The 9,558-nt window shown below is 52.4% G+C and overlaps 1 protein-coding gene across 1 annotated transcript; it reads left to right on the forward strand.

The window, feature by feature from the left end:
- Positions 1 to 98: 98 nt before the first annotated feature.
- Positions 99 to 2,533, forward strand: AYL99_02199 (hypothetical protein; the record flags this gene model as incomplete). Its single annotated transcript, XM_018833715.1, has 3 exons — positions 99 to 294; positions 362 to 2,427; positions 2,483 to 2,533. The coding sequence occupies 3 exons, from the start codon at positions 99 to 101 to the stop codon at positions 2,531 to 2,533; spliced, it is 2,313 nt and encodes a 770-aa protein (XP_018696339.1).
- Between the last annotated feature and the right edge of the window lie 7,025 nt (positions 2,534 to 9,558).

Below are 9,558 nucleotides of genomic sequence, written 5' to 3' on the forward strand. Positions count from 1 at the left end.
AGAACAAATTGTCATATCTCTACAGAACCCAAGTGCCGTCTTCTAACAACCTGCAGACAAGGACGCAGTGCTTGTGACTCTAGGATGAAAACAACAGAATGACAATCACATCAACAACCCGCCTCGCTACAGAGCGTCGGTTTCCTACGCCTCCCCCAGACGGCCAGTCGCAATCGACCCCACGAGTCTATCCTGCCCCCGAGTTCCCTTTCAAAGGCTGGCTGCCTCCAAGACCAGATGGCTATCGACAGAGCGCAGCCACTCCTTCTGATAGCGCAATAGTTATTGACAATGGTAAGAGGAAAACATCTGATTGCAATCACAGAAGGGATGCAGGGTCGGCTAAATTGAGATGGTACAGGAGCCAGCACCATCAAGGCTGGATTCTCTTTCGACAAGAGCCCTCGATTCCTGGTACCCCCGATCATGGCGAAATTCAAGGATCGGAAGTTTAACAAATACTGCGCCTTTGTCGGATACGATGCCTACGCCGATGCCACGACTCGTGGCCAAATCAGAGCGGCTTTCGAGCAAAATACTAGCATTCCGACAAATTGGGATATTTTGGAAGGGGTGTACGACTACATTTTTCTCAAATTGGGGGTGGATGGAGAAGGCGGTGTGGGTAGACCGCTGGTCGTCACGGAGCCTGTCGCAAACCTGGGCCACAGCAGAAGAATGATGAATGAAATGCTGTTCGAATGCTACAATGCGCCGAGTGTCACCTACGGAATCGACAGTCTGTTTTCCTACCGCCAAAACAAGGGCCAATCTGGGCTGATCGTGTCTTCATCTCATACCTCGACTCACATCATTCCTGTGTTGGATCGGAAACCTCAGATGCAAATGTGCGCGAGGTTGAATTGGGGCGGCTCCCAGGCTCAGGAGTACCTGCTTAAGCTCATCCGCCTGAAATACCCGACATTTCCTGGGAAGTTGACCCTGGAGCAGATGGAGTGGTACATCAAACAATATTGCTATCTCTCAACCGACTTCCCAACCGAACTATCTACCTATCTGGATTGGACCGGCCTAGAAGAAAAGCGAGATATCATAATCCAGTACCCCTTCACAGAACAGGTCGTGGTCGAGAAATCGGCCGAAGACCTTGCCAGAATAGCCGAGCGCAAGAAGGAATCTGGTCGAAGACTCCAAGAACAAGCAGCAAAGATGCGGCTGGAAAAGCTTATTAAAAAAGAGCAAGAATTGGAGTACTATCAGAAACTGCATGAGTCTTATGTAAATGCACCAACCAAAAAAGAACAGCGTCGAATTTTGGATGACGAAGAGCTCAAAGACGAGGCGGCGTTGGAGAGAATCATCCGTGACCTGGATAAATCGATCAAGAAATCCAGAAATAAGGAGCTGGGGGCTCCGGAGGAGGAAGAAAACCTCGAAGAGCAGCTGAACAGATTTCCTCTTCTTGATGTCCCAGACGACCAGCTGGATGAGGACGGCATCAAGGAGAAGCGACATCAGAGGCTTATGAAATCTGGTGTCGAGGCCAGGATCAGGGCTAAAGCGGAGAAAGAACGTGAAAGAGCTCGTATGGCAGAAGAAGAAAGGAAAGACCGCGAAATGCGTGAAAATCACTTCAACGAATGGCTTGCGGGTCGGCGACAACAACGCCTTGCACTGCTGGCGAAAATCAAAGAGCAAGCCAGGCAAAAGGCGGACTTCAGCAATCGCAAAGGCATTGCGTCGCAAATGCGTATGAAGACATTGGCAAACCTTGCTTCAGATGGACCGAAGCGGAAGCGCAGGGGGGGAGGCGATTATGACGATGACTTTGGAGCCAACGACGACGACTGGGGCGTATACCGCACCGTGGCTACGGAACCTGCCAGCGACGACGAGGAGCCTGAAGAAGACCCAGTCACCGCTTTGAAGGCCCTTGAAAGCGAGCTTCTGCAATTCGACCCAGAGTTCTCGGAAAAGGACACCATTGAGGCACAGAACGACTGGACAAAGAGCGTTTTGCACGCTTTCTTACGAGGGGCAAGGCCAGCGGACCCGGAAAGTCAGCGAGAGGCGAACCAGATTCACCTCAATGTCGAACGCATCAGAGTTCCTGAAGTGGTATTCCAGCCGGCCATTGCTGGAATAGACCAGGCTGGTCTCATCGAAATCATTGAAGGTATCGTCATGAGTCGTTTCTCGAACTTTGACCAACAACAAGCGCTCCTGAAGGATGTCTTTCTGACAGGCGGAAATACCATGTTTCCCACATTCGAGGAACGACTCAGGCAGGAACTGATTGCCGCATTACCGTGTGATTTCACAATCAATGTCCGCAAGGCGAACGACCCGATCCTTGATGCCTGGAAAGGGGCCGCTTCCTGGTGGAGCACTTCAGATGGGATCGAGCGTGAATCGGCCACCGTCACGCGTGCGGAGTACATGGAGAAAGGGAGTGACTACATCAAGGTAACCTGAGCCTTGGGCCTATCCTATTTTAGTTTCCATTGCTTACAAGTCGCAGGAGCATGACCTGGGCAATTTCGTCGCCCCGCCTTTCACGTTCGGAGGTTGAAACGCCATGTTCACTGGAGTGCTCGTCGCTGTCGTAGAGGGGCCGTCCGGGCTGTCGATCATTGATCCTTGAGTATTCCTTCCGGGGTCAAGATTTTGAAATGATGACAGACAGCTACCCCCCCCCCTCCTTCTCCTGGCCGTGAGAGGAACATACTCGCCACAGTGTGCACTGGGGCGACTAGACGTCGTATATGCGCTTAAGGACTGTTTCGGAAAAATGGACCGAGAATATCAAGCGGCAAGGATCGCTAAGCCGCCCATGGTATGGAAAAACAGTCAACGAGTTACACGTCTCTGCCCCAGCAAGCTCTGGGATGACGAGATGCCTCAGAGCTTGTTCGGCCTTGTCATCCGGTGTCTGAGGTCCGCTCTGCCTCGGTTTTGGCTCCAATGTGGCGAGGCGTGGAGGTGATCCTTGGTTGCACAATATGAGGATGCTTGACTTTAAAAAGCCAGCGTTGATGGAAACTTCAACCGGTCCACTATGTGACTATTTTGCGGAGTACCTCCTCGTCGAAGGAGCGTTACATGGCCACAGCTCCATCCTGGTCATTGGCTCGGCATACATGCTATTTATCGACATGATGGTCACTCAGCATCACATTTCTTGTGATCGTCGCGAATCTACCGATGCCAGGATGAATACCATGGCAAGCCCCAGCCGGCACGTGCACAGCAATCTGTGCACGATTGTTACGCCAATCAACGATGAGGTGACGTGACACCCTGGTACAGTACCCTCAATGGGGACGCTCCTGTCAGTTGTAACCGAGCAAATCAGTAGCCTTCAGCAGGAATTCCATTCTAGGGAGATTGTGCATTCCTTACTAAGATCTTACCTCAACATGGCAAGCCTTTTAGTGCTGTAATTCTCACTGCACAAATCTAAGGCAAGGCTTCGGAAGCCGGATCGACAGAAGCCATGGTTGAATCCTTCGAGACATATCCTATTCTTGATGTCAAACTCGTCCAGGCCTGAGATGGATGGCCCCATTTGGAAATCCCTACGGAGTATACTTGTACTTTCCTGAATAGATTGGTTCACACAGCAAGAGTCGGATGGTTGAGCCACCTGGTGAGAATGTCCAATCAATTCATTGCCATGGTTTACTTGAAACATGCAATCCTCGTATGTTCCTCTCACAAGCTCCTATTCCGAGGATGAGCTTTCCTCTACTCCGTACAGAGGTTCCCCAACCTCCTCTTCCATAGGTGCGATGGCCATGGCATATTGAGTTCCGTCTCGCCGGACAGAGCTTTCTGCTATGTAAGCAACATTCAGGAGCAGGCGCAATTTCCCAAGGACTCCATCACCAAGCCAGCCGACTTCCGCAACCGAACGAAAGAGAGCTGGGCCTCGGATGCCTTGAGCCCACGACGTGCGCAATGCTGACTCGAAAGGACCAATCGGCGGCCGCATGAAAAACGAATACCGATCTCGCGCGCGTTGCACCCGTTTCCGGGCATCACTTCGATGCTGACCGCGTCCTGTTTCCGCCTGGTCGCCTGGGCCGTCGACCAGAAACAGGAGGTGGAGATGTGGTGTGAATGGACCCAAGTCAGGCCGAGCGAGCATGGGAGCACATCTTCTAACAGTGCCAGGCTGACTCAATCCTTCCGTAAGCCTTGTGGTGTGCTTTTGGATCTTTTGGGACAGAGGTCGCCGACGCTCCAATGGGAATATAGGTCTCTCGTCATCCTTATCCACACTGGTCCCCGAAAGCCCGAGAGCCCACCGTGCCCACCCCAGGACCAGCAGTTTTCGCTTTACCTAGGAGAGAAACCCGTAATGTCTGCCAAGGAGCAGGGGGTTGTGTGGGCGCCATGAGGCTTCCAGTCGTTCCTTGGGCCATGTGGCAACTGATCTCAACAGGCGAAATCGTAATCATTATTATTGTCGCAAGGCTGCGACGGGAGTTGTATGAGGCTCGTAATGATACGGGATGGCTGGTACTGTACTGTATCGTTAGTCCCGTCTCGCCCCAACCAAGTCATTACATACTGTACCAATACTGGTCTCAAGGTCTCGCTTGGCACTCGTGACTTTCTCGCCTCCATCCTCCTTCACCATCCGTCTAACACCATGGTTCACACTGGTGGCCGGATGAGATAATAATAATGTGACCGAGTACGACGGGTACGAGGGTACCTGCTCACCACCCTTGCCTCTCTCAGTTGCCAGCCCCAGCTCGGTCCTGCCTTCCCCGATCTCGCTGGACGTTCAACCAACCCTTAACGAACAGAGTCGTCATCATCTTGTCATGCTTACCTGGTTTTCCAATTGTGGTCAATCGTCCAAAAAGCACGGTGCAGAGCCAGCCTAGTCCCTGTTGCTCTCCCTCGACAAAGCTGGAAAACCCCCACTACTGCACGACGATGCTGCAGCCGCAGCTCCCTCCGGAGGTCCCATCTAGCTCCCGTGGTCGATCGTCCGGGAGTTGTAAGTCGGCCGCTGCTCTATGCTTTCAAGATGCTCGGTGGAGCCACACACACCCCTCTAACGGGTAATTCGCCCATTGACGCTCTGGGTCAATGGTACCTGCGACTTTCTCTCCGCATGGCAATGCACGTCTACTGCGTAGTCATGATCTGGCTGGCTGGCTGGTGCCAATCGGGTATACACTCCGCTGCGCGCCGCACCTCCAGGGATATTCCGCGACAATTGTCTGAGTGTGAATAACGATTCGAGCACCCAAGAGATTGTCATCGGTTTTCGACGTCGAAGGGGAGGAGATGAAGTTTCCGAACCAACATCTCTCAAGAGACCCACACCCTACGTTATACTTCCGCTTCAGCGGGCACTGTCTATGTCCGCAGGATGAAACGCGCGTACGAGTACCACGATAGTCAAGCCAGCACAAACTGCCTATTGCAGTTTGTTTCTCGATCATTTCCAGGTCATTACGGACACCCAGGAATCTTACCGCAAGAAAAACATCTTCTAAAATGTTCATGCATATTTCACAGCCCAAATATTGGTCGGAAGAGCCGACGGTTCCTGGCCGCGGCCTTGCCCAAATCCAGCAGGTCTCACAATCGAGACAGATACCACAATCACAGAGTGCGCTGGTCATCGAAGATCTTGTCCAGAAGCCGGGTATCCGGTCCCGAATCAAAAGTCACCCCAGCCAACCCAGGCGATGACGACTTCTTTGTCCCAGGTCCATGCTTCGTGTGACAAATTCGAGAGGTAGTACTGCCACACAATGCCTGGTTCACCCGAACAGGTCGCGGACAGACAGTCGGGGTTAGCATGCGGGAGGAGCTGGGGCTAGGGATACTACGGCCATAATTCGCCGCTGCTGGAATCCGCCAGAATAGGGGCGGCAGAAGCACTTAGGCAGCCGCCAATAGTGTTTGCTGAGCTGACTTACTATATGCCGGCTCGTACAGTCATCAGTGCCCATTTCTAGTCATGGCCGGCGGGTAGACGTCGCGACGCTGGACCCTGCATTGCAAAGATCCTTTAGTGTGGGAACCTAATCACGACGGCCGCTACTCCACGGCTACGATACCTTGAATGCGGAAATCACTGTGCGGCACCTTGAAGGGAGCGTAACGACGATCAGGTTTCCACCAGCGCACTAGTCTATCCAGCCTTGGGTCACGGAATTGCTGCACCAGCACCTGTAGTGTCATATAACGGCTAATCCGTGAGCCTTGTTTCATCGAGGATCGGAGATCAGTGACAATGAACACGCAAGGCCTAACTATATGGAGATGGAGAAGCAGACATTCGCTCATGACTGTGCCTTCTCTGAAGCACGAGCTGGGGAGCGCATCATTCAACATGTGACACCTGCATGATGGAAGTCTGGCTGGTTGTCAAGGTCCCGGGTAGACGGCGCGAGGCCTTTACGCGGAAGCTTGGATGCTGGTGGCTTGCAGTCCATGCACAATGCATCAGAAGGGAAAGCGACACCAACCTCCGGTGACATGCGATGGTTGCCGCCGTTTCCCCGTTCGAGGATAGTCTGCTCCTCAGCATCAACTGTTGATTCCAGCTGCATGAGTGCCCGGAGAAAGTTTTTCTTTCATGGTTCCAATTGATGGTCGACAACGCGTTGATTGTGTCGCTAAGGTACAGCCGGATTGCAGGGTGAGGTCGAAAGTCGCTCTGCGATGTGTTGGAGTGCTGAGGTTAAGACATCTCGAGCTATCACCAAGCTGCAGAGCGACTTGCTCCCTCATCCGGAAGGTACACTTGACGAATCTGGTACTGCAAATCGGTCAACGGTCGAGTACCAGGGCTCCCTGGTTTCGATTCCTTGATCCCCTTGACGTCGTATGACAGCAGACATCCATACAGCAACTTCATCAAGACGTGTTGTCCACAAACACACCCTGGTCAAACCACTCAATTACATGAGGTATCCAAAGCCTTTCGCTGCTGACTTACCTTGTTATTTCGTGGGGAGGGACTATCAGGTTACATTTCGTTGACCCCCCCATGGACAGGGCAAGATCGAGCAGAGCAAAACCTCCATGGTTCACTCGATAATGATTCTGAAGGCACGCATTCTCCCTCTGTTAAATGGCAACTGTTCCAGGTAACTTGACAAATTGCCACAATCAGATGTTTGGCCGCAGGGCAAATGCTTCGTCAAGGATGATTCAAGACTGCTCTCAACCTCCCAATGTTGAACTTGTTGAATACGTCGATGGGTCTGGGCTCGAGTGTTCCACGTGGCGTGCAATTCAAAGGAGGAGGGCGATTTGCTCTGGGGGGTCATCCTGTCACACAACCCCAAAAGAAACGGCGCGATCGTAGCACCTCCAAAGAATACAATGCCGGAAGGACTGGCACAAGGGGACCTAGACACCACCCTCGGGCAGGAGCCGGATGAATTCTGACGTGGCTGCACACACTGCCGCCGTTGTTGTCCCTCCTTGACTCACATATCACTGCCGTCTGACATCAGAAAGGATTGTCGCCCGTCTGCGAGGCTGAGCCACCGATCCTCTTCATCTCGGATTGGGACTTGGGCAATGTTCGTCTCTGGCTTGTATGCCACAATGGGCGCAATACATCCCAAGGTATATCTTCGGCTCATTGTCACCCATTCGTGAGCAATCCTTCCATTAGAAGCAGGAAGCCAAGTCTTAGGACCGTCGCCCGGCGGCCGAAGAATTGCCAGACACTCCGACCTGGGATGCAGCCGACGGAAAATGTGAGCGCCCGGCCACCATGTATCTGTTGAGGCATACTGTGACTGCCAGGAATAGATGGCTGAATGGAGGGGACGAGGATTACTCAGGCCACTAGGGGTCCGCTGTCACCAAGACCGTGAATGCTCCCACACTGGAGATTGGTAGTGGAAACACAGGAGCCTTCCCTCGCTTTATGACAACCGACCGTCACACCACCACCATGACTCGAAGTGATTACACGAAATGTCGAGCGAAATCTCGCATTACAACAATCTGATTTAGGATCCTCCAGAAGCAGGTGTCACCCAAAGGTTCTAGAACAACGATTGCAGCCGCCTCGTGCCAAGACCCTGCCTTAATAATGAATCAGTCATGCGATACAAACTTTTGAAATCGGAAGCGTGCGGATGATCCGAGGCCTGTCAGGACGACTTTCTTCTGTGCAGGCAGCCCAACCAACCACGATCGAGAGGGGAGATGCCAGTTCCAGTTAGAAGAACTTCCGAAAATGCAAGAGCTAAATCAACCAAGGCAATGGCTTCCACGCACAGAATCAAACAGTTCAATCTATCAAACCGATTTTGTGCCTACAGCCCCAGTATTCGGAGATACGGCCGGTGAAACACCCAGTCAACTGCAAATAGAACGAAAGCTTACTACCAGCTTACAAGTTGGGATCGCGAGAGTGGCTCCCTTTTTCTGTTTTCGAACTGTCCGCAGAGCGTACCACCTACCCTTGGAAACAATGATGGATCCTCATGTTCGCGTTTTGGTGTCAGACCTTGCGGATCGGGAGAAGGTCTAGACTCTGTTGGGCAGCATGGAACAGATGACCGATGCGTATCGGTTGCATGCGTGGGAACTCATTTCCTTGGTTAGATTGAGTGGATGGATACGGTATGTGATGAGGTAAGTGCCTTTATTCCGGCAACTGTCAATCTAGAGCTTCGTGGATGGAGGGTATGTTGCTGTCCTTTCTCAAGGACAGGAAAGCATTTGTGATCTGTGATCTATTCTCCTCCTCACCCCACACCCTTGCCAATCTCTGGAGCGCTCAATGTTCGTCTTGGAGGATCTATGTTAGGCAACAGCAAGCCTTCATGCTACAGGTGGCTTGCCGCTTACCTTATACAGTAGGTAAGCAATCCCCAAGTCGAGCAAGGACACGGAATAGACGATCTCCCAACGGAGAAGCCCTACGGAATACCCGATTGTTACAAGCCCGCGCCCACGCTTCCTTGCTATATCTTCTAACAGCTAAGTCGAATCTTCGGGCGGTTGGAAAGTGGATCCTGGGTTCTCGGCTTGTCGCCTATACTCACATACCTAGCGCAAGAAGAGGCAGGATGGCTGATCAGCTGCGGTTGCGGCCGATCTCCAATCGAGCATCATTCAAAGCTTTCTCCGCGCGCGTGGCAGTCCGGCATTTGCGCGAGCAAGGGAAAGGGTTCTGAAGAATAATGTGCTCAATCAGCCCAGTACAGTGGCCATGTATCCGTTCCCCTGGTCCCCGATATATCCCCCCAACCCCAGACAGCCTGGACTGGCGGCCAAACATTGAACCTACATGCATCCTTTTCGGAGAGTTTCATTCCTTTCCCCAAGTCGTGGCACACGCCCCTAGTCTCGACAAGCACACGAGGAAGCTAGACGTCAAGCAACCAAGCCAAGCCAAAGCAAAGCAATGCCGCCATCAGTTTGAGGAGACTATCCCCCCAACCACGAGTTTCTCCCTATGTACTCGGTATGTATGTATGTACTGTAAGCAATGCTGCTGCTGCTGCTCCTCCTCCTAGCTGTTCGACTTTCGATCGATCTTGCTTCCCCTCTTTTTCCCCCATCACGTTCGCTCCGTCGTGTGTTTTCTTCCAG

This window comes from Fonsecaea erecta, assembly GCF_001651985.1.
Source record: "Fonsecaea erecta strain CBS 125763 chromosome Unknown Scaff2, whole genome shotgun sequence".
NCBI classification, from domain to species: Eukaryota; Fungi; Ascomycota; class Eurotiomycetes; order Chaetothyriales; family Herpotrichiellaceae; genus Fonsecaea; species Fonsecaea erecta.